The following is a 27,781-nucleotide window of genomic DNA, read 5'->3' as shown; positions in this document are numbered from 1 at the left end:
ACAGCAATCAATTTAACTTTCCCCAAACACCTGCAGGAAAGGTCGGCGATAATCTCCCTGTTAAAGATGAGGATACTGAGGCACGGGGAGGGTCAAGAGCATCTCAAGGTCACACTGGTGGGTTGGTGGCACAGCCAGTTAGCTAATCTTTGTTTACATAAAAATCCGACGGATTAGGCACAGAAGGGTCAGTCGGTATCTGGGGAGATCTTTGGATTCTATTTTTCTCAGGCTACTTCAATGTACGATTTCCAATGAGAAAACTAAATATTTTGGTGTTTAAGGAATCACACGAGAACTGGCCCCATGCCCAGGGCGCTGAGGCTGCACACACAGGTGAGACGCTCACTGGGAGCTGGGCACATCCCCCTAGGACTACAAAGTCACAGAAGAGATGGATGGCCCAGAGGGCAGGCCACACTTCTCTGGGCTCCAAGGTGAGCACCTGAGTGTTCCACGTCCCTGCTCTCCCAGTTTGTGCCTTAGTCTGGCCAGCGACACCTGAAGGCACTTGGGTGAAGTGAAGCAAGTCTGAACCATGCATCAGCTGGCATGGAAGGTCTCACCCAGCATGGCTCTGGAAAGGCACAGAGGTGGGGGGCACAGCCGTAGAAACCGTACCTTGACCAAGGATGACAGCATCTGGCAACATCCTTCCAACCAATGATAAAACTGGCCCAGTTGTTTGCACCGCTGTCCAAGAATCTTCCACGTCAGATGGCAAGAAAGACAAGATGGCTTAAAAAAACAAAAATCCTAGGCATCAAGCAAAAGTCAGAGCCACAACCCCCAGATGTAGGCAGGCGTCAAAAGCCACTTGAACACTCTTTAGAGCCCTCAGGGCCCCACTTGACACTGGTGGCCTTCACATCCAAAGCCGTGAGCTATTTTTAAAAGCAGGGGGAGTAGCCGCCCCAGCCGCCGGGCTGAGGGCCAGGGCTGGCTGACAAGCTCAGAGAGAGAGCTGGAACCGGGCAGGACGTCCCAGAAGGGCACAGCTCAGGGGCTTAGCCCTCTGAAGAGGGTCTCCATCTTTGGCAAATAAAATCACAGTATGCTTAGTTACATGTTCATTTCAGACCCACAACAAACCATTTTTTAGTGGACGCATGTCCCATGCCATACTTGGTACATATTTATACTTTAAAAAAAGAAAAAGAAATCACTCCTTATCTGAGATTCAAATGTGCCGGGTCTTACCTGACAACCCTACGTCTACAGTAGTGACATTTAAAATAAAAGCCACCTGTGGCACCTGGGTGGCTCAGTCAGTTGGGTGTCTGCTCTTGATTTCAACTCAGGTCATAATCTCGGGGTCCTGGGATCAAGCCCACATCAGAGTCCATGCTCACGGGGAGTCTGCTGGACAGTCTCTCTCTCCTCCCCTCCCAACACTCTCTTTCTCTCTAAAATAAATAAATACATTTTTTAAAAGTATAAAAGAAAAGCCACCTTATTTCCCCCTCTGGCCATGAAAACAGTCTGCACAGAGAGACTCCTACACAGAAGCAGGCCACGGCTGAAAATTCCACCCAGGTCAGAGGCTGCTAAAAACCAGCCAATCTCCTACAGCTGCATTCAATCCCCAACCCATCAAGACCTTCTCTGAGGTCATATTCCCCCCAGGATGACTTACAGTGCATCCCACAGTAAACCCTGAAGGCCTACTAGGCGCTGGATGTAGTAGCCAACAAAGGAATAGATAGATAAAGTCCATCTACACTTACAGGGCTGACATTCTACAGAAGCTGAGAAACTAGAAAATGTCAGGTGGTGAATCAAATCAACAAGGCCAAATGACAGGTGACAGGGAGGCCACCTTAGACTGAATGGTCAGGGAAGGATGCCTTCTGGTGGAAACTCCATGCAGGCAGGAGGATTAGTTTGTGCAAAGGCCCTGTGGCAGAAGACAGAGCAAAAATACAATTGGTATGGCTGGATCAGAGAGAGCAAGGAGGAAGATGGTGGTGTGTAAGGTGACTCTGGGGCCAGTAAGACTTCTAAACCAGAGAAGGGAGTTGGGTTTTATCCTAAGTGCACAGGAAATCCTCAGAGGATTCTTCTAGTGACATCAATTCAGAGATGGGCACACAGTCCAGAGAAACACACAGTATCACAAGCTGCCAAGACCAGGGCTCGGAAGACACAAATGGGAAAACTTCAAGGTGCAAAATCCAAAAACACCCACACTCTTAGTGGCCTCCAAGTGCTGACTCTCAGTGGACCCCTCACCCGGGGCCAGCATGGAAGTCCACTGACTGGAAGTCACATGACACTGACCTTCCCCTACCTCACCCCACCAGCAAACCTGCTCCTCATTTGAGCCTGCTCCGGGAGTGGGAGGGCAGATCAGAAGAGAGAGACTTACTTCGTGCTCCATCCCTGGGGCCCAGGCCACCTTCCACTAGATGCTTCGTGCCCCACCAGCCAGATTCTTGTACAGAAGGGGCAGACCCTGGGCCAGGAGGCCCTCTCGGAGCCGCGGTCTCCAACGCGGAGCCATGGCAAGGCTGGTGGGGCAGTCTGAGGCTTCCAGTCTCCCACCCTGGAGAACTTGCGCCCTCGGAGCCCGGCGAGTCAGGAGCTGGCCTGCCACCGCGGGGCCTGCCTTCAGCTCACCCCTTAGCAGGGGGGCGGCCTCCACGCCACCCGCGTCAGAGCAGGGAGCTCAGGGACCCGCTGCACCCACCCGCTCTGCCAACTGGCTCGGAGGCCTCCGGGCTCCTTTCGACCTCCATCAGCATTAACGAGGGGCACCCTCGAGGGGGCCAAGGGAGGACGCCCACCTGCTCCCGCCAAGGTGCCCAGGACGGTGGCCCAGCTTCCCCGGCGCCAGCCTCGGGTCTGGACAGCGGTGCGCACAGCCGTCCCCTGATGTCCCGGGGAGACCCCGCGCTTCCCCACACAGGTACAGACCAAGGCTCGGGGTATTACGACAGAAAGCTTCGGTGAGAAAGCACGCGCGACGCGGGGTTAGTAACAAGTCACAACACCGCGAGACAATCAGAGCCACGTACTGTAGGGAACGTGGAGCGCGCTCCGGCTCTCTGCCAAGCCCCCTGCCGGCCCTGCGCTCCCCTTGCCCTGATGACGTGAACCAGGAGATGCCCACGTGACCCGGCGGCGGGAGGCGCATGACGTAGCGTGACGCAGCATCGGGCTGCTCGTGACCTGGCACTCGACGTCAGAAGGAGGAGCACCCGGGGCGAGGGCGGGGGAACGGTTGCCCGGGCAACCGGAACGCGGCCAGCCCTGGAGTCTGCGCCGTGGCGCCCTAACCTGACCCCCGCGCCCCGCCCTAACCCTTCCGGGCAGCTGGCGCAGGGTGTGCGGGGCTCCCCACGGCCCGCTCCCGCCCCCAGCGCCGCGCTTCCCCGGTCTCCGCGGGCCACCCGGGCGGGCTTAAGGACCTGCCCAGCACCTGGCGGGGTTGAGTCTCTGGAGCCCGTCCCCCAGTCCTGGCGGTGCCCTGCACCAGGCACAGCTTGACGCTCAGAACAGGCATAGGGAGACCCCGTCTGATGCAAATCCCTGGGGCGCCCTTGATTCAGTGGTCTGCCTGAGGCCCGGATGCTTGTTTCCAGACATGCTTCGGGCGTTAAAGTTATTGGGCCCTGCAGAGCTGGCCGGCCCGGTAGCAATCCCCCCCCCACACACCCCGCCCGGGCTTCTGATGCGACAGATGGGCGGGGGAGGGGGGTGCAGACACCAGGGATTTCTCCTTTAACAATCAGCCAGGTGATCCCAGAGGGGTTTAAGTTAACTTTAAGCAAATGCAGTGGTGGCTAGAATCCAGGAAGCTGGGTGATCGTCCCCTTGTACTAACAAGGAGCCAAGCTGAGGCCAGTGGAAGCCCAAGCAAGGTCACGTGGCCAATAGGGCGCGCACCTGGGACAGAACCCATAGTTTTAAACATATGCTTCTCATCCTGCCAGGCACCTGGGGGGGAGCCGAAGTCCAGCAGCCAACTGCTATGCTCTGGGTAGCTGGGGACTGACCTCTGTTGTTGTGTTCCCACCTGCCAGGTGGCTGGAGAGCTGGAGGAACCAGCAGCAGAGGCAGCAGCAAGAGGCAAGTAGGAACACAGAACTTTGGGCCCTAAAGGGCTGAATGCAGTTCCAGCCTACATCTGCCGGCTGTGTGACCCCAGGACAAATTGCTTAAGGTGTCTAGCCTGTTCCTTCATCTGTGAAGTGGCTGTCGAGGTACCCTTCCTGCTGGGATGCCGATAGGAAAAAATGAATGTGCGGGGAGTATCTGGCCCATGGCAGTTCACAGTAAATGGTCCCGTGGCTTGGAGGTCAGCCGTGGGCTTGGAGTCACTGCTGCACAGGCAGACTTACTGGGTAGGATCCAGCACACCTGTCACAGTTGAGTTCCAGATCAACAATGAGTGATGCCTTGTTTTAAGTGTGACTATGTCCCAAATATTGCACAAATAAAAGCATACAATGGGATTATTAGGCCATAAAAAGGAATGAAGTGCTGATACGTACTGCAGCCTGGGTACGCCTCGAAAACACGGAGTGAAAGCAGCTAGTCGTAAAAGATCACACACCATGTGATTCTATTTACGTGAAATGTCTAGGAAGGGCGAACCTAAGGACAGAGAGTAGACCTGTGGCTGCCTAGGGCACCCAAAGGGAGAAATCGGGAGCGACTGCTAACGGGTATGGGATTTCTTTTGGGGATGATTGAAGATGTTCTAAAATTGAATGCAGTGATGGTTGCGCAATTCCAAATATAAAAAACAAAACAAAAACCCCGATTTGTACACTGACTTATGTGGGTTCATTGTACGGTACGTAAAAGCAATCCCAATAAAGCTAAAGAGGAGAATGTATTGACAATCACAGAGTCCTGTCTAGCCTCAGTGAAATGGCTTAGCTTCCTGGCTGGCAGGTAGGGAGAGTGATCTGAGGACAGAGTAAACTGCTCACCCCGCAGGATATTTCCACAGTGAGCTTCCTTGAAACCTCGCGTTGCTCTCATTGTCGGAATGGGGCCTCCGGGGCCCGCCTCAACCCACCCACCCCCACCCCACAGAAATTGCCAAAATGGACGCAAAACACAGAAACCAAAATGATCACTCCCAGGCTTGTTGCTTACAATCGCGCTTCACACTTTTATTGTTAATTTTCTTCACATGGCAGATACAGAACCGTTCTCTTCCGTGATCCACACCCATGCCCGAAAACCACCACTGACCAGGAAACACCACTCTTTAGAAGACCATCCCCCCGCCTCCGTCTTTGTGACTGGGACACTCATAGCCTTTTCTGCTGGTCTGAGAGGGTCGAAGGCTGATCCACACATTTGCACATGCAGAAATTAGTGTCCCCCAGTCCCCCACAACATTTTCTGGAATTCACCGTTGGTTGAAGGTAACTTTCGAAGCTTTGGATTCGTGAGCCTTCCTTGCCGCTGCAAACGGGAACCCTCAGAACCGAGAGGCTGGGGTACAGTTCGTGAGTGTCGACATTTATGGGACAAAACCGTATCGTTAGGAGAAGGAACAGCCACAGCTTTTCATGCTTGAGGGTTAATTTTCGGAGTGGGCAAAAGGATGCCAGCTTATGGAAGTTGGAAACAAACGATGGTTTGGAGCTGGGTGGCAAGTTGGAAAACTGAATGGAGGCCGGCGATCGGCACTTTTCTGCCCATGTGAGGGTCTCGTGAGACCTTCCTCCCGGACCATCGTCAGACCCTACACTGCAGCCAGTCGACTGATTAATTAAATAACACAAGTTATAAAACTTTAAAAAGGGGGCATTTACAGTCAGGGACATAAATACGTGCTTTTAAAAGTGTCTACGTACATATTTACAGAGTTGCAAGATCAACCATAGTAGCCCTGAAAAAAAAGTCCCTTTTTGTGTGTGACCACTCACGTCCTTCCAAGTGCTGTCCTTCCACTGTGGTTCAGCACATCACGACTGAAAGTAGCTGAGAAAACAGCGCTAAAGTGGTCTCAGACATCCGTGTCTAGGGTCTGCCCCAAAGGCACAAACCCCAAGACCCTCACTGAACTGGGTCCAAACTCCTGCTCTGCTCACCCATTTCTCCGAGACACGGAGTGGTCCCGTGCGAAGCGGAAGCCAGCTCCATCATTCCCTGGCAGGCGACTGGCCTCTGGAAATCTCTTCTCTCCCCTGTGCTTCTTAATCCTCCAAGTTATTTTTCATTTCCCAATTTTTGTTTCCCTTTTCAGCTAATCTGAGGAGGTCAGCCACTAAAGGTGCTGATGGTCCCACCAAGGGAGGCAAAAGAAGCACAGCAGGGAGGGGTGCGGCGTGGGGGCGGGGAGCCCTCCTCCTCCCCCCACATGCTGTCCCATCCCCTGCCTCTCTCAAGGGAGGAGCCAGATCTGCAAATGGGGACAGGGACTTTCTCCGGAAATGGACTGAATAGAATTTTAAATCTCAAGCCAGCAGCTCAGGCAAAGAAGGGAGGTTTTCAAAGTGCGCAGGCCAATGAGGTCAATCAGTGAGGGTCCGACGCGTCCACACGCCGCTGATTCCCAGAGATGGTGGAAGGCTGGGGAAGGTGGGGTGGTTAAAAGGGAAACTCGGCCTCCTCCGGAAGGCCTTCCTCAGACAGGACTGGAGCCGACCTCTGAGCCAGCCCACAGTCCCCGCCATGGCAAAAGACAACTCGAGAAGCAAAAAGCAGGATCAAGGAGCTCTTGAAAAATTGCATAGTAGGAGAGGCCCCCCGCCCCCAGCAGGAAGGCTGAGCTGCAGAACACGGTCCCAGCGGCTGCACCCAACTGTCGTCCATGGTGTGGAATCAGCTGCCTTCCTGCCTCCCTGGGGTTTGGGACCCTCGTCTGAAGACCACACACACGCACACGCACACGCACTCTTCCTTTCTCTCGCAGGCTCATGAAAGTGGAATAGGTCGGTACTCCCTGCAGGGCAGAAGGCCAGTCCCTTTGGCTTCACTGATTCCAGGTCACTTCAGGTGCTGAGGAGAAAAAGAAAAGAAAAACGGTAACAGTGGCCGCATCCTCAGTGCCTACCCTGGGCCGCTGAAGCATCACCTCACTTAATTCTTACAAGTAAAGGACTAACCGTGGAACACCCGGGTGGCTCAGTGGGTTAAGTGTCTGCCTTCAGCTCAGGTCATGATCCCGCCCTGGGATTGAGCCCCGCTTCGGGCTCCCTGCTCAGTGGAGAGCCTGCTTCTCCCTCTGCCTGCTCTGGCTGCTGTGTCCCCCGCTTGTGCTCACGTGCCTGCTCTTGTTTCTCTCTCTCTTTCTCTGACAAATAAATACAATCTTTTTAAAAAATGAAAAATAAAAGGACTGACTGCGGTACACCACTGACACACAGAAAAGCACAGCCTGATGCATGTTCACTGTGAACACGCCTGCGTGAGCCGCTCCCACGTAGGAAACCGAACATGACTCACCTCCCCTTCGCCCCCATCCCAGGCTCTCTTCTAGGACCACTGCTAACCCTCATCCCCAGAATAAACACTCTGACTTCTATCACCATAGACTGATTTTGTCCATTTTTAACTAAAATAAGTGGAATCAATCCGTCCGTATACTTTGCATCTGGCTCCTTCGGCACATGTCTGGGATCCATCCCTCCCGAGCCCATGCGTGTGGTTCCGTCCACCTCCTTGCTACGGGAGTCTGCTGGAGGATCGTGCCTCCTTCATCTGGCTGGTCCACGGCCAAGGACAAGTGGGCAGTTTCCAATCTGGGGCCACCCTGAGTCATGCTTATCTATGTCTGGAGGACACGTGCAGGGGCACATGTGTGCACACTTCATCCGAGCAGAAGTGCTGGGCGTGCACACGTAATGTATGACCTCCCCCGTGCGCGGGTTCTGGTGGGCATGCACACGCATTCCCACCGCGTGTCTCCCTGGTGGTGTAACTGCTGGATCCGGGGACACAGATGTTCACTTCAATCAATCCTGCCAAAGACTCTGCCACAGTCAACTACGTCACCACCTGATTTCATTCTAATGCTTCCAACAACCCTCACGCAGGTGACACAGATCCCCAGATCCCCATTTGGCACGGAAAAACAGAGGCTCAGAGAGGACAAGTGATTTTTACAAGGTCAGGCTGATGACAAGCGGCAGCCATGGGACTTGAACCGGGTCAAGCCCACTTCAGAGCCTGTGAGTGCTTTTGGTTCCGGGGGACCGGCTTCTCCTGCGTGCCTCGGCCACAGACACCCCACCCACAGTCCCTGACCCTGAGCCAGGAATGGAGGTGGTTGGGGGTGCTGTCAGGACTTAGTAACACTTGCTGCCCGGGCCTGAAGATGAACCTGGCTTCGTGCTGGGCCAAGTTCAGGTGCTCCGTTCTCTCGCCCTGCGGACCTGGTCATCAGTGCTAGAACTGCCACTCTGACCACTAACTAGTATTATTATTACTCTACCACTGCTGTGATGATTGGCTGAGAACAACGGTAACAGCCGCGCCAACTGACTGCAGACTTATGACATAGCAGGCAGGCGCTTTCCTAAGGGCTTTTCATATACTAACCTGCGCCCTCCTTATGGTACACCCATGAGACAGATATGACTAGTAACCCATTTTGCAGATGGACAAACTGAAACACAGAGAAGTGAAATACCTACCAGGATTGCTGGATTCACCTCCAGAAAATGCACACTTAAACCACTACACTGGGTCCATTCCAACTCCTCCCCCACAAAATCTCTTGATGGGGCACTAGATGAGGGTACCTTAAAGAAACAGGGGCCTCCTTTCCTAGTGGAGGCCTGTGTGTGTCCCAAATGAGCCATGGGAGAAAAAGAACACAGAGACAGGGGCCAGCCGTAGGAGTGGCCTGCATTTCCTCCATCTGGTGTGGCTGGGGTGTGTCACCTGCAGGTCATCAAGTGGGATCCACAAAAGAAGCCAGCCTGCCTATCCCCAGCCCGAGGAGCAGCCCTCCAGGGTGGGGACCCCAGCAGCAGGGGCTGTGGGTTGGACCACTGGGGCTGGAGGGGAGCAGAGGCTGTCGGGTAGGGGGAGGGTTCTTGTCACCCCACCCAGCCCCTAGAACCCCAGGAGACAACCAGTGTTGGGAAGCCTACCCAAGGCCAGCGGCAGCCGAGGGAAAGATCAGGGAAGTGGCCAAATGAGTAAGAGACGCCAAGCCCTTCCCTGGACAGCCCCCTCAAAGACCCCAGGGCCCAAGTGTGCTGGCCTCAGGCAACGGAGAGAGACAGAGAGCACGTGCTGGGGCATTTTCTCGCAGGACTAGACAGGGTGGTGTGTTTTATGCCAAAAAGTGAACAGAAAGCCCTGGGCTTTCCACAATTTTGATAAAGGCCAGAGGAGGGAGGCACACGAGAAGTCAGCCGTGGAGAAAAGGCGAGCTCCTCACTGGGTTCCGACTGTTGAGTTAACCAGCCAGAGCCTCTAAGCGGGCAAGGGCGGCAGGGAAGGCGCAGTCCCAGGGCCTGGGCACTCCCAAGGACATCACTCTTTCCCCAAACAGACAGGACATCACTCTTTCCCCAAACAGACAGGACATCACTCTTTCCCCCAAACAGACCCCATAAGCACAACGACTTTGAGGGGGGCAGCACAGAGCCCTTGGAGTCCTCTCTCCATTCGGGGAGTCAGATGCCTCCAGCTCTGCCTCTAGCTCTGCCACCTGCCCCTGTGTCTGTCTCCCTCCCTGTGAAATGGGGATTCTGACGCACACATCTTTCCCATGCTAAAATCCTCTGTCACAGCACTTAAAAAATCATTCTGCAAACATGTGGAACTGCCCCTCTCCCCGGCCAAATTCATACGGGGAAGCCCTTACCTGCAGTGTGACGGGATTTAGAGGTGGGGCCTCCGGAAGGTGTGAGGTTTAGATGGGGTCAGGAGGGTAGGGGCCCCCGTGACCAGTTTGGTGACCTCACAAGAGACACCAGAGCTTCCTCTTTCCACTACTGAGGACACAGCAAGACAGTGGCCTCTGTAAGCCAGGAAGAGGGTCCTCACCAGAACCCAGCCATGCTGGCACCCCGACCTCAGATACTCAGAGGCTTAGCCTCCAGCACGGAGGCTAAATGTCTTGTCTAAGCCCCAGAGTCCACGGCACTCTGTTATGCAGCCTGAGCTTATACAAACAGTAGAAGTATGGTGTTTTTAAAATCATATTATATATATATATATATATATATATATATATATATATAAAATATATCATATATCATATATTACATCCATATAATTTTAATTATATATATATAAATATAAATAAATCAGTCACAGACATAAATTACTTTGGGCCTCTACTCATCTGAACATCTTGCTGGGGAAGCTGCACATGTCTGCCAGTAAGGGAAGAGAAGGCATCCTTCCAGGGTCATGCCCCGGCCCCCGGGGGCAGAGCCTGAATTAGCAGTGCTCGGCAAACCCCGCATCGCCACCAGAGACTGAGTGGCCGACGGTCACGGCCCAGTCCGTGGCCCAATCGATCCAACTACGCCCAGCTCGGCCTTGGGCCACAAAGAACACCTGCTCTGGGCTGTAGGCTATACCCTGGCGCCCATCAACACAGACGTCCACATGGCAGCGGCCACCACAGGGAGGGGCCCGGGCTGTGCTGGGATTCAGAACTGTCCTGGGGCCTCTCCTCTCCCGGGCCTTCCAGTTCTGCGCTTTGCGCACATTTTAACTCTGCCCCCCAGCATTCTGACTCAGGGGCACGTGCCCTCTCTGGACCTTGTTCTGGAGACACAGGCTGAGTTCTGGCTCAAGACAAGAGTCCCTGGAGAAAGCGGATTTTGTTTCCATGCCGCTCCCTGATCCCCAGAGAAATAAAGCCCAGAGCCTCCCGCAGCTTCAGGAAGGGAGGAGCGAGTGAGCCCACCAGGTAGCAGGACAGGCAAAGGGAGGAACGTATAGGACAGAAGACCCCAAAGTTTCAGAGTTCAGTCCATTCTTGCCCGAAACAACTGTGTTCTCATCCTGAACAGCCCTTGCTGCATTAAGCAGGGATCCCCACACCTGGATGTGTCCCAGAATCATGGGGCCACCTGCTAATACAGATTCCCAGGCCCTGCACACCAGGATGCTTGTTTAGTAAGTTTGGAGTTGCACCTTGGGGTCTGTATTTTTAACTGGTGCCCCCGTGTCCTGGCACATGGGGTCCTCCCATCACCGTCTCAGGGACACAGTGACAGAAGACACGCCACGTCACCAACAAAGAAGTCCAGGCCCACTAAAGCTCACTGGCCAAGCCCAGCCCCCCTGGAGAGGGAAAGTCCAGCTTCTATGATGGAATTCAGGTTTTACCACCAGAAAATCTAGAAAGAGACTTCAGGTTCAACATTAAGTTTACGTTTTATATTTGCAGAATACTATTACTTTCACTTTCAAACACATTGTGGGAGTAAAGACCACACAATCTTCTGTGGGCTTAAAGCCTCTAGAAGTCTCGAGTAAGTGCTGGCTGTTGTGGTTGTCCCTGCCATTCTTAATTAAAAGTCACAGCTAACTGCGAGTCCTAAAATAGCTAGTGACTGCTAGTGCTGTCTGTGCACCAGGCACTTTCTACCTGTTTTGCATACACGTGACACTTGTAATTCTGTCCTCCCCATTTTACTGATGTGGAAACTGAGGCTCAGAGAGACTGAGTACCTTGCGGCAGTCCCGCAGCCAGGGAGTGACAGGGCTGGGGTCCACACCTGCCTGCAGAAAGGCCCAGTGTCCGCCCCCCCAGCACCCAGGCGATCACGCCCACTCTCTTCCCTGCCTCCCAGCCCACCCCAAGACCCAAGCCTGGTGCCCCTCAACCCCCAGAGCTTCCCCACCCTCCTCGTACCTGTCAGGGAGCAGGCGAAGGGTCTACTCTTTGAAGAGGGGTCCCTGGAACTGGGCTGCTGCCGTGGCCTTGACATTCCTACACTGCCTGGTGATGTACGGGGCGGCTGGCGGAGGGCACCGGGATGCCAGGCGGAGACTGTAGCTGTTGGGGAGAGGAACGATATACACCATCAGCCCCGGATGGCACCTCAAGGCCCACGGGATGTGGGCTTTAATGACCCACTTGAGTTCCACCGAGCTCTGCCCACCACCTTCCCTCCCCTTGCAAGGGACAGGGTGAGCAGAAGCAAACCCCAGCCGGGTTCTGTGACACTGCACTCACTGCACAGTGCTGTCCAGACGAGCCCCAGAGAGGGACAGGCGAGCTGGGAATGGAGCCCAGCTGTGCAGGCACAGCAGCTGTGCTGTGCCCCAGCTGCCTCCCAGGCATCACCCCCTCCTTGGAAGCATCTGGGGAGGTTTCCGGTACCACGTTACATCCATCCCCTGCAGTGGTCTCCTCCAGGCCAGGAGCTCTGCACTTGGCCCCCTATCCCAGCCTCACTGCACCAAGCACTTTCATTTTGGGCATCCTTGAGGGGGTGTGAGCCTGGATCCCATGACACAGTCTGGCTCTTTCTGCTACCAGAGCCCATTCAATAAGATTTTTTTTTTTTTTTCCAGGAAAGCATTTAAGGATTTTTTAAAAGAGAGATAACCTAGACCCCATTCCTTTACCTCGCTAACCCAGACTCATCTTTCAGGTCCTGGCCGGGATACCACCTCCTCCAGGAAGACTTCCTTCTTTAACTCCCGCATGGGGCAGCCCTCCTGCAGGCTCCCACTGCCCCCTCGCACTTTCCCACCACAGCACTCATTACACTGAATCGCAATGGTGGGATCATGTACCTGCCTCCCTCATGGGCTATGAAATCCCAAGGTCAGGGCTTTTGTCCTATTCACTGACGCACCCCCATCTTAGCACAGCAAAAAGAAATAGCCGTTCGATAAGAACAACGTGCACACTGAACACATGCTGAGTACCTACACATACAACTCTCCTACTCTACGTACCCCTAGCAAGGTGCCTACTGTACCAGCCCGAACTGCACATGAGGAAACAGGTCACAGGAGGATAAGGAACTTGTCCCAGGTCCCAAATGTGTTCCCCAGACAGAAGTGAGCAGGCCCTCCGGTCAGGAGAGGAGGAAGGTGGGGTGGGCGGGAAAGCGGGAAGGGTGAGCCTCACTCCATCACGTGTTGGCTCAGAGACAGCTGTGCCCGAGGGGGCAAGAGATGGGAATGGGGCCAGGCTCGAAGCTGACACATCAGGGTTTAGATCCGTGGTTATGTTTATTTTATTTTATTTACTTATTTGACAGAGAGAGAGAGAAACACAGCGAGAAAGGGAACACAAGCAGGGGGAGAGGGAGAAGCAGGCTTCCCACTGAGCAGGGAACTCAATGCGGGGCTTGATCCCAGAACCCCAGGATCATGACCTGAGCAGAAGGCAGACACTTAACGAATGAGCCACGCGGGTGGCCCCTAGATCAGTGGTTGTTCACAAGCACAAGCACAAGCACTTGGCAATGTCTGGAGACGTTTTTGGTGGTCACCTCCGAGGGGAGTCCCGGACATTGCTACGGCACCTAGTGGATGCGTCAGGGAATGCTGTCAAACACTCCACAGCGCTCAGGACAGCCCCCGGGGCAGAGAATGACCCGAAAAGTGAATCGCATCAAAGTTGGCAGAGGCAGCTACCGAAACATACCTATTACAATAAGCGAAGTAAGTGAATGTATTAAACAAACATGTAAACAGACAAGCGAGGGCCTCTCGGTCAAGGTGTGGGGCTGCCCCGTGGGGATTCCTCCTACCACTGTGAGATCAAGGTCTGCGGTCAGCTGCTTCTACTAGCCAAGCAAGACTCAAGGCAGAAAACTAAAGGACACCCCATGCTCAGCGGCAAGCCTGTGCCCCCGATGGACCATCCAAAGCCCAGGAGGTGGCCCTGGGGGCTGGCTGGGACCCCAGTGTGAACTCAGCCCCTCAGCCGGCCGACGTGCCTGTGGGAGGGACAGTCTCCTGTGAGGCAGCCTGGAAATCTAGGATGCCCTGGGCCTGTTGGAGAAGAAAGAACAGTCCCAGCCACCTGCCAGGGCCCCTACACTGTCCCCCGTCTGCAGAAATGTCGCTAATGCACAGGAACAGAATAAGCAGCAGCTCTGAAGAGAGGCAGGATCTGCATCATCAATTTCCACGTCTCCCTCTCTGTTACCAGAATTTCACAACTTTTAAATGCTCAAAAATCAGATCAGTCCAACAAACTTATGTCCCCTGGTCTCTAGCCACCTGCCGTCTGATATTTCTCTGCTCCCTTGCACTCAGGCTCCTGCAGCTGAGGCAACCACAGCCACTTCCACTAGGGGGCAGGCTTTCTCCCCATCCCTGGGCATCCGGCAGTTGGTGGAGTTTAGGGTCGGGGTAAAGGCCCCCTAGGCAGGCTCCTCTCACCACCTCTCAGCACACGGCCTGGCCCAGTGAGGGCAACCCCAGCTGGCATGCACACAGCCCTGTAATTCCCAAGTACTTTCCGGGCGGTTATCACCGCACTCTCCCAGCAGCTCAGGAGGTGAGGAGAAAACGCACTTTTTACACCCATTTCACAGATGAGGACACTGAGGCTCACAGAGATTCGGAGACTTTCCCGGGGGAGCAGAGCCCAGGGCTTTCAGCTCCACGGACCACAATCTCTGGGGAGACACCAGGTCACGACTTAAGTGTCTAGGACAGTGATGTCCAGCAGGACAGTCTCCTTCCTTGACCATGAAACACTTCCTGTGGTCAGAGAACTCTAGAGAGACCAGGGGCGGCCTGGAGCGGAGATGTGAGGCGCTGAGGAACAGCATCTGCGGACCCAGACATTTCTCCCCTTCTCAGACAGCCGCGGCTACCACACGAAGACCTGATTCTAGGTTCCTGGCTGTGTGAGCCGGGCAAGTCAGGGGCCTCTCTGGGCTCTGGTTTCACCATCTGCAAAACGGGAGCAGTAGTAATGCCACTGGGCGGTTGTGCTGATTACACTTAGAGGACGCTCTCAGCACCTGACATGCCGGCCCGCGAGTATATCCATGTGCACGTGTCTACACAGGGGCAGTCGGTGCTGACGCAAGGGGCCGACCAACTGAAGGGATGCCAGGGGCTGTGACACATCCCAAGGCGGCGGCAGCATGGCTGTCAGTCCCGGTCCTTGTCCTCGCTGGCTGGGTGGCCCGGGGGGAAGCCCCTCCCTGCCCACTAGGCGCCGAACCTTGGACTCCCCGTCTGTAAAGAGAGGCCATCCCTGCCGGCCCGCCAAGCCCAGGGACCAGGATGTGAGGGCGCTTCGCCTTCCGAGACGTCAGCACATGTGGGATGCCCCTGAAGCAATGACACACGCGTCCACGCACGGCCCTCCCCCCGCGGCCCTCAGCCCCGGCCACACTCTGCATTCACGGGGAGGCCAGGTCCGCACACCACACCCGTGACATGAGCATCTCTGGGGGCGGCATGGGGCACTGGCCTCTGTCGGCGCTCCAGGGAGTCTACACGGGGCGGCCCTGCCCCTCCTTCCTTCAAGTTCTTGCTCAAGGGCATCCCCCTCCGTGAGAGTCCCCTCAGCAATCCACTGGAAACCGCAAACGCCCTCCCCACCTGCCTCCGGTCCCTTCACTTCACTGTATTCGCCCCCATCAGCGCCCTCCACGTCCCCCCGACTGTCCCCTGGCTGCACGGAGGCTTCTCGAGCGACCCCGGACCCCAGGCCTTCTGCCTAACAGAGCAGGGAGTCGCCACCTGCTGGGCGCTGGGGAGTACGACAGACACTTCCCCCCTCACCACGCAGCCCCGAGAGGAAAAGCGCTTGGGTGCAGAAGTCTGCCACCAGTGCAAGGCCAACACTGGGGCCTCCTGGCGACCACCTTCTTGTTCGGCCCCCACGGGTCCCCAGGAGGCGAGGCACCAGCACGCGGAGCCACACACAAGAAATAGGAGTGAAGTCCGGGGCCCCGGGAGGTTTCCAACAGTGGCGGGTCTTAGTTCAAGGCCTGGGTAGGGAACTACCCAAGGACCCCCGGGACCTACAAGGGTTGGTCAGTTTGCCTGGGGCATCTCCACGAGCTAAGGGGTCACAGGGAAGGGGGCTCTGTCCCCTCACATGGGGTTCTAGAGCCCCACTACCACTGAGCCCAGGGGAGTTGGGGGGAAGTGACATCACGGAGCGGCGGCCACACCTGAGCCTCTTCAGAGCCTTCCGAGAACAGGGGATGCGGGAGTCACAGAGACGGAGCGATGTAACAGCGAAACTAGTAAGAAAACGGGCCAAGGCCATCCCATCATTGAACACATAATTTAGAGACGCTACAGAAAACACACAGCTGATGAATATGGCACCATCCTGGTGTCCAACAAGAGCCTATTAACACAACAGACCACAGTCACTGGGCAGACTGGGGACAGGCTCCATAAACATGGTGCCCGCAGATGAGGGAATGTGACCAGGTCAAGGTCGGCTCCCTCACTCCCTGACCCTCTGAGGGCCAAGCACCCCCCACCCCTGCTCTGGAGAGCCTATTCAACTCGCCTTTCTCAGAGCTGCTTACCTCAGCCCTGGGGAGGAGCATTTACTGCCGCTCAGCACGGTGTGAGCGCTACAGACACAGCGAGAGCAAGGGGGTCAAAACCCCACCCTCCCAGACCGCAGTGACCCCCACAGAGAGAAATGAAGCAGAGGAGAGAGAGCTCGGGAATGCATGGGGAGGGGGAGAGCTGAATCATGTGAGCCAAACCTGCAGGCAGGGGGCGTGGCACATTGGCATGGCACATTGCACATGTTGCAAATGGTATGTGCAAAGGGCCTGAGGTGGAATTTGCCTGGAATGCCAGAGAAAAGGGGGCAGAAGAGAGCATCTTGTGAGCCCTGAGTGAGGCGGAAGCCAGGGTGTCCTTCTGGGCAGCAGACTGACATGACCTGGCCACTGTGTTAGGCACAGACGATAAGATGACAAGAATGGAATGGGGGGAGGGGTGGATGAACTGGATGTCAGGGCTGGGGCTAGGGCCAGGAAGACACCAGAGTCTCGACTACCTCCAAAGCAGGAGGGTTTGCCGTTAGCCAAGATGACAAGCGAGCAGGAGAGGATTCAGGGAGAGATCAGTTTAAAAAAGATTCAATGTGAAGTGTTTACTTGACCCAAGAGAGAGGTCAAGTGGGTTGCTGAAATGGAACTGATGAGTCTGGGGCTGATCAGCATCTGGGCGGCCTGGATGGCTCAGCAAGGGGAGGGACCCAGGACGGGATGGGGAGGGGCAGGTGGTGATGTCAGGAAGCGGTGGCAAGCCTGTCCAGGGGGAGTCCCCCACTGCCAAAGATCACTGAGGCCAGGAAGGAGAACCACAGCGGTCATCAGCAGGGGCCCAGAGCTGCTGGTAACCATGGGAACAGCAGCCTTCAGGGCATGGCAGAGACAAACCCCAAGTGAATCCAAGACAGGAGGGTCCAGAGACCTCCCTCGAGGAGAGTTGGGTCCAGGGAGGCCGAGAGAGGAATGGACTTGGGAGAGGAAGAGGCCAGGGGCTCTCCGGTCCCCGCAGGAGTCTCCCTGCCGCCTGCCAGGATGCCACGACCTACTGAGTAGCGTCCCCTGGCCTGCCTTGTCGCTTCTTCCGCAGGAGTCAAGGGCAATGTCCTAGAACGTCATCCCTGGAGCTGGTTCGGCCACACAGGAGTCTTACACAACTCTCTATAAACTCTCAGAGCACCATCCATTTGAAGTCCGTGTCTGATGCTCTGCAGTCTAGCCAGAGGTGAAGGGAGAGGCCAGGTGTGTGGGAGCTGGAGCCAAGGTGGGACAACCAGAGACGCCGCTGGAATTCCCTGGAGGCTGGGTGAAGCCCACACGTCGGGGCTATGGGAGTCACCGCCTGCGTCCTGGCGCCAGCCGCCAGCCGCCAGCCACCTCGGGCAGGGTGGCATCTTCCTTCCGCGAGCAGACAGCCCCTTCCATTCCAGGGAGGCCCTGCCCCTCAGATGAAGTCCCCAGGCTAGGCGTCAGAGGCAGGAAAAGTGGCCCAACACTGGGATGCAGGTGCCCAAGGCTCAGCCCTGAATCTGCCGCTGACTTGCTGTGTGGCCTCGGGAGAGTGCCTCCACCTCACTGGACCACAGCCATCCCACCCGTGAGATGAGATGTCAAGCAAGGAACACTACGCAACAGTATCACTTCGAGAACCTACTATGCGCCTAGAGCTACTTTGGGTGCTATACAGGAGCTCCCTAAATATTCCCAGCAGCCCTTAAGGCAGAAACTAGGATGATCTGTGTCTTACAAAGGAAGAAACAGAGGTTCAGAGAGGTGAGGAAGCCCAGTGTCCCATCCAAGTTCTCCTGGCCAACAGGGGTGCAGCCAAACTGAATCCAGGCCCATAGGAGCCCAGTGCCTGGGTGCCTCTCCCTGAGGCAGTTCTTGTAGTGATGGGGACCAAAGAGTGTTTCTCAATATTCCAAGAAGCCAGATGGGGTTAACCGTTTGCCCACAGGTCAGCCACCCGTGTGGCCAGGAGCGGGCTTGGAGCCGGAACCATGTCCGTGCAGAGGAACCCTGGCTTGAGAGGCAGGGCGGGTTGGGGGGGGTGGGAGGCAGGGGTCTCAAACTCCAATGCTCACTGGAGTCACCTGGAGAGATTAAAACAACCCTGCAGCCCGTGCCTCAGCCCTACAGATTTTAACTGAGCTGGTTTGCATGCCAGGCGTTGAAAACTATAAAAGCCAACTCTGAGAGCCACTGGTCTAGGTCTGTATCCTCAGAGTGTGGTCCGCAGTCCCCTAGGGCTTGTTAGAAATGCCACTGCTCGGCGACCCCAGGACCTCCTGAGTCAGGAACCTGAATTTTAACAAGCTCCCTGGAGCATACAGGGGATCTGTACACCGAAGTCAGGGGATAGAGGGGCTGGGCACACCTTCAGCAGGGAGTCAATGCAGGCCACGTGCTAGGTGGCCGTGCCTAAGAGGGACTCTGAAGCCTAGACGAGGACAATGCAAGTGGCCTCTGGGGGACAGGAGCAAAGTCTGAAACCACTGGCCTGCACAGTCACTGAGCTTCAAGTAGAGACGCTGGGGGCCGGGGATGGGGCGGGGGGACGCGCAGCTACTGCGGGCCGCTGGGCATCACCAGCCCCGGCAGCCCTGTGCTCTGACAGTATTTTCATTCACTCTTCCCTCTAACCACATGAGAAAGGCCATTGAGGGGACCAGTAACACAGACGTGTTAAGTAACTGCAGCCACACAGAGATGCGGAGAGATGGGAAAGGGCGGTGAGGGAGGAGCCAGGACTCACAGATCTGATCAGACCTGAAGTCTGCGGCTCAGCACACGGGTTCTCCTTCCCTCTCTCCAGCTCTGAAGGCGGCCACGTGCCCATGCTGGCTCTGGATTTGGCCACCACGCATCCACAACACCAATCGTGTCCCTGCCTCACGGGCATTTCGTGCCAGGATCTGAGGTCTTCAGAGGCCATTAATCCCCAAACCTGTTTGGCTTGAACTCCAAATACCCAGCATGTGACAGCTCATAACACAGCCCAGGCAACAGGAAGGCTGGGCCGGCCTGTGGTGACCTCAGCCAAAGGGAGCTGCCAGCAGGGAGATCCCTGCCAGGGTGGCACCTCCCACCTTGCCAGGCCAGGAGAGGAGCAGGGGACCCCCGCACTCATGCCAAGCAGCGCCTTTTTCTCAGTGAGGAAACTGAGCCAAGCGAGAAGGTCACTCACTCAAGGTCACATGGCAAGCTGTTCTGGGGAAGCAGCAAGGGGACACAAGTGGCCTCATTGCCTATTTGGGGACACGAAAATGGGGAGGTAGGGCACAGTGAAGCCTCAACAGACTTGGGACAAAGAGCCATGGGAGGCAGGTGCCCCACGTGAGACCAAACTCAAGCCCCAAGGGGCACGATCTGTGTCCATTTCTCACCCACCCGCCTCGCATAAGCGGTGCTTGTAAAATGTTCCCTGGACAGGTAAACAGCAAACCCGGAGCCCAGATCCGCAAACACGCCTGTCTTCCCTGCTCAGAAACCAAATCATGCCGGGACGTAACTTCCTCTCACTGCCAAGGCCCCTGCCAAACCACGGGACCAGGTCCCCACGGTTACAATTCTTTGAACGCGACTCCACAGGCCTCAGGGGTCCCAGACAGACCCTCCCCGCTCCCCTCGGGGCAGAGGCTCAGGTCTGGCTGCATCCCACGGGCAAAGGACAGCTGGTGTCCCAGACGAGCCCAGCTCAGGCCCAAGCAGCCCCAGCAGGACCCAGCAGGACGGACAGACGAGCGGAGCCTCGGGCACGGACACGTAGCACCGCACTTTGCTCCAGCCCCCCTAAGCCCCGGTGCGCCCCCAACACTGTCCCCTCTCCCCTCTGACTGAGCAGAAACAGGCTGCTTTCGAACACCCAAGGAGACATCTACAACCAGGAGGGAGACCAAAAGGAAACCCAAGCAAATACATGCATTGTCAGTAAGATGAACACACACGAAGCAGGTTCTCCTTTGGGACAGAAAGGGACGGACAGGCCTCCCTTGAGATCCTCATGGAAAAGCTCTTTTAAACAGCACAATTCCATAAAGACGCTAAGTCTTCATTATTATGAGCATTCCCGTCTTTTAAAGTTGACACGAGGCAAAGGTCAAAGAGATGACTCAACCCCCGGGACAAAGGCCCACATGGTCTGTAGCCGCTGGGACTGAGGGTCTCCTGAGCCCTGTGTGGGTCCATCCTCCAAAGGGGGTCTCTACCTCTTGATGCTGGTGCCCAGCCCCGGACACTAACAAGAAGAGGCGGCTGCCTTAGGGGAGAGGCCTTGTGGGAGCTCAGGGGGCTCCTTTGCTATGGAGGCTTCTCAACCAGCTCATCTCAGGAGGCCTGGCTGTGCCATGAGAAAGGCACGCTTGCTCTGGGCCTGAACAGGGACATTGGTCAGCAACAGTGATGCCGCCCAAAAGGCAAGGGTCCTCGGTGATTTGGACCCAGGCTAATGGGGAGGCCATTCAAATAGGCTACCTTCCTGTGGGGGACAGACCCCCGGGCCCAGAGACCCACAGCCAAGTAGTGACAGGCGAGGAATGAAGACCTTCCTAATGCATCTCCCATGCACCCGGCATTTCCCAAACCGAGGTTCAGTAGAACCGGTCCCCCCAGATGCCACGTGTGTCTGCGTTCTCATCTGCACCCTGGCCGCCAAACATTCCATGCCTACTAGGTGCCAAGGGCCGTGCCCAGTGTTTGACTTGGAATCATAAATTTAATCCTCGCAAGACCTTCGTGAGATGGGAACTGCTAGATGTTCTACACGAGGAACTAAAGGCACAGAGAGGTTCGGCACCTCGCCCAAAAACACAGTGCTGGTGAGAGGCAGAGCTGGGATCAGAGCCCGAGCCATTCGCCTCCGGAGCACGAGCTCTCGAAGCCAAACAGGCGTGTCTCTGCAGGACTCCTGAGCCTTTATTGTGCTGAAGGCGTATAAATTCCCAAGAGGAGGATGCAGGCTGTCACTTACCCCAAGCTTATGTCGCCCTCATTGATGTGGTAACAGTGATGCGATGGAGGCCTGCTCTGTGCTAGGTACACAGGACATGGTGGGGAGCCGAGCCGATGTGCCCGCTGAAGACACGAGACTCTGCCAGGGGATGGCGCTGATCTACGCTAAGCCTCTGGAGGGGAGGGGAGGGGAGGGCCCTGCAGAAAAATTAATTTAGCCTTTCTGAACAGAAATTTTCTAAAATCAGCCACTTAGGGGACGCCTGGGTGCCTCCGTCAGTTAAGCCTTTGGCTCAGGTCATGATCTCGGGGTCCTGGGACTGATGCCTTGTCTTGCTCCCTGCTAGGCGGGGAGTCTGCTTCTCCTTCTCCCTCTGCCTCTCTGCCCCTGACTCGTGCTTGCTCTCTCGCTCTGTCAAATAAAGATATAAAACTTCACAAAGTAAAAAATAAAGTAAAATAAAATCAGCCGTATGAAGCAATGTGTCCTGAATTTGATTTAGTACAATCTCTGGGTCGGGTTCCCCGCTCTGCACATATGTGCTGCCATGTGCCTTCGAGGGGACATGTCCTTGAGACTTGGGGTGCCAGCCTTCTTGTCTCCACACTAAACAAAGCTAGGCACTCCAGTGATTAGAAGTATGCATCAGTCAGGCACCTACTGTATACCTGGCCCTGGGGACACAGCCATAAACCAAACACACTGGTCTCTGCCCCCCGGAGGCATGTGTCCTAGAAGGGGAAGGTCACCATTTGTATAATATAGATGTAAATACATGATCACTAAGTGTGGAAAATAGACACTAACAGAGCTCAGAACAAGGGAACGAACCACAGAAATACTGTGCGTGTCTGTGTGAGTGTGTGTGCGCACGCGCGTGTGTGTGTGTATGCACAGTTTCTGTTTACGCCCTGACACTTGGGCTCTGGGACATCTGAAATACATTTCAAGATTTGTTTCTCTTTACCTTGTTGCCTTTAGTTTTATTTTATGGCCAAGGGGAGGGAGGGAAGGTAAAGAAAGCAGAAAATGCATAACTTACTTTACCCCCAGGAAGCACTTCCCAAAGAAGTCCTGCTTGTCCCTGAAGGCCACTCCTCCAGGACAGGGGCTAGGGGCGAGAACTGTTACTACCATTTCACACCCCCAGATCCTTCCTGTCCTCCTGAGTCTCAGAGCAAGTTGATTTGGGGACTTGACAAATCGGAACAAGACCAGGGTAAGAAGCCACCCAGTCTCTACCCTGGGCCTTTTCTGAACTGTGACTAGCAGATCTGGTTACACGGGGATCTTTTGCTTTTTACTATCAGGGGCTCTGACAATCTGTGAACAGCCGAGGACAGTCCCTGCATTTTCAACGGGGTCACTCTCGGCTTGCTGCAATTGGGATTCAGATAGGAAACAGCCCTGGAGAAACGGGACAGCTCCGTGGGGATGGTTGGGGTGGAGATGCCTCCCCGGGGAGGTCAGGGGCATCTCCACCCACTGAGCAGGCCCAGAGGAGAGCCGTAGGGGTCCCGAGAGAAGCCTCTGAGAGCTGCACAGCAGGGCCTGCCTCCCCAAGTCCAGGAGAGGTGCTCCCAGCACACGGAGCCCAGTCTGAACCCCCCTCCCCCCGCCATCACATGCTACATTGGTTCCCCCTCAGCCCAGAACACCTCTGGGCTCTTCCCAAATTTCCCCAACTCTGGGGCGCCCTCAGACTCAATTCCTGGGCATCTCTTCTTTATTTACACTCGCTCTTAGGGGGCTCCAATCTTGTGGTTTTCAACACTGTGTGTCCTGTGAGACACCCAAATCTACATTTCTGGCTGTGTCCTTCCCTCTGAACTTCAAACTGTTCAGTCATCTACCCTGTCCACATCTCTCCATGAGGGCCTCACAGCATCGCAGACCGCATCATTGAACCTGCATCCCCAGCACACACGCACCATACAAACTGGATCCAATCAGAGTCTTCACCTCATCACCTACTAGGGGAAAAAAAAGAAGGCGCTTGGATGCTGAAAACATAGGCAAAAAACAAAAAGACAAAAACCTGTGGTCATCCCCAATTCTCCCATCCAATCCCCAGCTGATCCTCAGCAAATCTTGTGGCTCCACCTTCAAAATACACCCAGAACTCCGGGGCTGTTCAGACCTCCACTGCTACAGACCCATCCAGCTACCACCATTCCTCACCTGGGCTACCGCATTCCCTTCCTAGGCTGTATTTCTGCTCTTGGCTCCTTTTAGTCGATCCTTAACAGATCAGCAAGGGAGATTTTTCCAGAAGGCCAGTCATCCCGTATTAGCCCCCTCAGAGCCCTCCAATGCCTTCCACTCACTCAGTACAAGGGAAGTCCTTACAATGGCTGCAGCAGCTCCTAGGTACCTCCCTGACTTCACCCCCTATCCCCCTCCAGCCAAGCCGGCCTCCCCAGTGTTCCCTGAGCACACCAAGGATGCTTCTGCCTCAGGACCTTTGCACTTGTTAGTCTTCTGCCAAGCACCCTCCTCCCTAGGTCCCCACACTTGCTTCCTCATTTCCAAGTCTTTGTTTAAACGTCCCCCTTTCAGCTAGGCTTTCTCTGACCGCCCTCACCCCCATTTTAAATGGTAGCCCCCATTCTGATTTCAGATCTCTCTATCCCACTTTTCTGTTTTACCTCTGTCCACAGCACTCACCACCTGACATTCCATGTAGCTTCTTGCTTGTTCACAGTCCGTCTCCCCCACCCTAGAAAATCAGTTTCAGATACTGCTACACCCTCAACAGTGCTGGGCACACGGCACCCGACATCCAAATGTCTAGGTAACGGAAGGAATAGATGGAACCCTAAGACCTAGACTGCCTTTCCCAAAATAAAGCATCCCCATGATGCATGGCCCATGATTTCTGGGTACTGTGTAAAGTGGGGACAAGAACTTAAGTCACTTATAAAAGCGATCACAGTGCAAAATCTTCCTAAGCCTTCATGCAAATTTTTAAAGGCTTCTCACCCACACCTAACTGGATGACAGGTGTTTAAGCAAATTACCATGAGACTTGCTAAGCATTCGACCTGTTTTTCATAAACTCCATGCTCATATTTTGTCCGTTTGTAAACGGACAAAACGAGTCACAGGAGGACAATAACAGACATGAGTGGCATAAACAGGCCTGGGAACAAATACAGCGGACTTCTGGCAGCCCTGAACTTGGCCGCTGGGGATAGAAAAACAACGGCTCTCCCTGCGGGTGTCGTCAGGATGCGTTCCGGAGGGAACGCACAGCATCCGTCAATACGGAGGGTTGAGTCAACAAAACACTGGCTGAACTTCAACTGTACTTCGGTTGATCCCCAGTTGATATCGTCCCAGAAGTTCCGAAAGGTTCCTGGCAGCACCTGCCCTGGCCGACCCGGCACTCGGCAAGACGTGCTCACACTAGTCCTCAGGCGGCGGTGACCGTGCTGGACACGGAGACAGACATACACATGGGCGAGCCCAGGGCGTCCTTCACGGAGCACACATCACCCTGTGACCTCGGCAGGTGGCGGGATCACATCACCCTGCAGCTCGAACACGAGGGAGTGGGAAAAAGGCCCCGGTGAGTGACACTGAGCTCCGGGCCCCGGTGGCCGAACAGCCTGGTCCAGCACAGCCCTGTAACAGGTGTATGACATGGTTGAAATCCGTCTGAGAGTAAGGGATTCGCTATTTTGAGCAAAAATATGAACACACACGAGTATTTTCCACGGCTGTGTATTTTGGAGGTCCTACGAGTGAGGGACCCTTAGGAGATGTCGAGTATCAGGAAGGCAGAATTAAATCTGGTGACGGAGGGAGGGTGACCCTACTTTCAGAGCCAAAACTGAAAGAAAGGGTTTAAAAATGTAAAGGAATACTTGGATAGTTCCAGCCCCCATGAAGTTCAGGAAGCTTGATGACAGTCACGGGTGGCCTGTGTGGGCGCTGGTGCAGTTTCCCTATTTCCCTGAGTTAACGAGCCGCCGGCTACGCGGGACTTTAGCATACAACCTCCTCCTGCCTCTCTGGTTTCTTGCTCGGCTTCCCTTACTCATCCTTAACCTTGAGGCCTGTGCCCCGAGGTGGCAACGCTTTAATGCTAATTGTAATTAACTATCGCCAAATAACTAATCCTTTTCTTTCAACCTGATCTTAATTGGTCATTTATTTATGCAACTGATGCTCTCTATTCAGTTCCCAACAATTAAGTGCCCCAAAATTCACACTTGAAGCCAAAAAGTCCTCTAAGTCAGGGTCCGCTAAGCAGGGTGGTCTAATTTTGACTCCATGATTCCTGGAGGCTTTCTCCCCTTGTCTCGCACAGACGCTGAGGGAGCAGCGACTGCGTGCCGGGTGCCGCAAAGGGGCAGGGGACCGGTGAATCCGCACTGGCAGGACTACACAGCACCAAGGCTACACAACGTAAGAGCCAAGGGTCATCTTTCCCTCCCCACCCCCAGAAAGACACACAAAGAGCAACCAAGGCCAAGGCAGAGAATCCTCACTTCCGCCACGGCTCTGACACCCAGAAGTGTCTCCACCTAGGGAGCCGCCTACCCGTCATGGGGTGGTTATCAGGATTAAGGAGAAATGTACGTGAAGTGTTCTGAAAACTGGCAGACGCCGCTTGGATAGACACTGCTGATAAACAAAAGAAAAAGATTTCAAACGAAGACCAGAAACAATTTCAGTAACGAGGGGGTGATACCGTGTCCCTTGTGCTTTTTCTTTTTAAGACCCAGAGAACTCTTGAGTCTGCTTAACACTTATCTGAGCAGCCCAGCAGCTAAAATACAAAGATTTCAAAGACCCAGCCCAGAGATCAGGGTTTAGTAGGTTGGGAATTTTAAGCAAGCCTCCCAAATGGGTTTTGGTGCAGGTGGCCCACCAAGGGAACACGCTGGTGAGGCAGACTCCGGCCCCTTCATGTACCTGGGAACACCAGGAGGCAATGCAGCCCCTCACACGGACGCTAAGAAGACGATGCCCGCGGGACCAGCAAAACACTCCCCCACCTCACCTAAGCACCTGTCCGACACAATTCCAGACATCGCCTTAATAAAACACTTGCGTCAGCTGGCACTAATGGCCATATTGTGATCTTTACAGTTTTAAGCACAAAAAGCATACTAATGATGGCGATGACATCATTTACAACAGCACATACTTCAACGACAGTGTCTGGCACCGGTTCACTGAGATGCATCAAAACGGTTGGTTCTGGGGGCGCCTGGGTGGGTGGCCCAGTTGGGTGAAGCATCTGGCTCTTGATTTCAGCTCAGGTCATATCTTAAGGTGGTGAGATCGAGCCCCGGGTCAGGCTTCCCATCTCCCTCTGCCCCTCCCCGTGACCCTACCTCCTGCTCACGCTCTAAAAAGAAGAAAAAAAGAAAAGGCTGGTTCCTACACGAAAGCAGTTAACATAGGTTTTCACCAAACTTGCTGGTATATTTCAATCAAGAGTCTAGATATAGATGACAAAGATAGGCATAAACACCTACAATCCTAGGCACCAGTTATCCGAGAATTCTGAAAAGCTTCTGGATCAAGATCTGGAGGTAAGGGAGGAAGTTCACCGTGTAGGTGCACCAGCCCGTGTGCCACGTGACGAGATGGGTGAGCCCTGACTTCCCTGCAGAGTCGACCACCGCTGTGTACGTCACACTGAATCAAGCACATCCCCAGACACAGAGGGCAGCCATTAGGCCAAGAGAAGAGAAGCGGCACACCTTGGCCATGGGAGGAGCGCGCACAGGCTACCCATTCCCGTCCATGCCTGGACTGTCTCGAAGAGCATCACCTTTTCACGACAAAGTCCCTGGTTACCTGGAGCCTTCCATGAGAGGTGAAATTCTGCCCAGTGTAGTCTCCAACATCAGGGAAGTGGCAGAGCGCTAGGACCAGAGGCAGCCCACTCCCGGCAGCGCCACTCCTTCCTGCTTCTGAGGTGGACACCAGGCACTGAGCCCGGCCCTGCGTCCCCAAGCGCAACCCCACCTCTGAGGCAAGCCTGTAAGCACCGAGCAGCTCCTCCCACGCACCTAAGGAAACCCACTTGCCAACCGTGACTGGGGAAGACAGGGACAAGTGGGGCCACTAGGAAGCAAGGTTTGACTGTCAGAACCAGTCAGCACCCGGGTCAGCTCCGGTGGCGATGGGGCCAAACCGCAGGCCTAGCTGCAAGCACACAGCCCTGTCTCCTGGGAGCACGCTATACCACTGGGGACCCGGCCTGGTCGGCGGCTCGGTCTGCCTCCTCCGCTGGAGCACCTCTGTGGTAGCAGGTGCTTCTTGTCAACACACGGGCAAGTAAGGCCGGTCTCCTCCCTGCTTCATAAAGGACAAGCCATTGCAGGAAGCCGCAGGAAGGATGGGGGCCTCACTCCCAGATCAGCGGGGAAGAGGGGGACCAGACTCCTGCCGGAGATGGAGCCACACTGCC

General features: G+C 55.0%; 1 protein-coding gene across 8 annotated transcripts in view; it reads right to left on the bottom strand.

The window, feature by feature from the left end:
* Positions 1–5,098: 5,098 nt before the first annotated feature.
* Positions 5,099–27,781, bottom strand: part of PRDM2 (PR/SET domain 2) — a 126,198-nt gene continuing 103,515 nt past the window's right edge. For all 8 annotated transcript variants that reach the window (XM_059137559.1, XM_059137562.1, XM_059137563.1 and 5 more), the window contains 2 exons: positions 11,798–11,941; positions 5,099–6,966 (listed from right to left, as the gene is read on the bottom strand). In XM_059137559.1, coding sequence (XP_058993542.1) covers positions 11,821–11,941 — 121 coding nt within the window. In that variant the 3' untranslated portion in view covers positions 5,099–6,966; positions 11,798–11,820. The remainder of the gene's footprint in view (positions 6,967–11,797; positions 11,942–27,781) is intronic.

The sequence above is a fragment of the Mustela lutreola genome, chromosome 10 (genome assembly GCF_030435805.1).
Source record: "Mustela lutreola isolate mMusLut2 chromosome 10, mMusLut2.pri, whole genome shotgun sequence".
In the NCBI taxonomy this organism is placed as follows: domain Eukaryota; kingdom Metazoa; phylum Chordata; class Mammalia; order Carnivora; family Mustelidae; genus Mustela; species Mustela lutreola.
The sequence above is the reverse complement of the archived record's forward strand: the minus strand, read 5'-3'. Positions and strand labels throughout refer to the sequence as shown.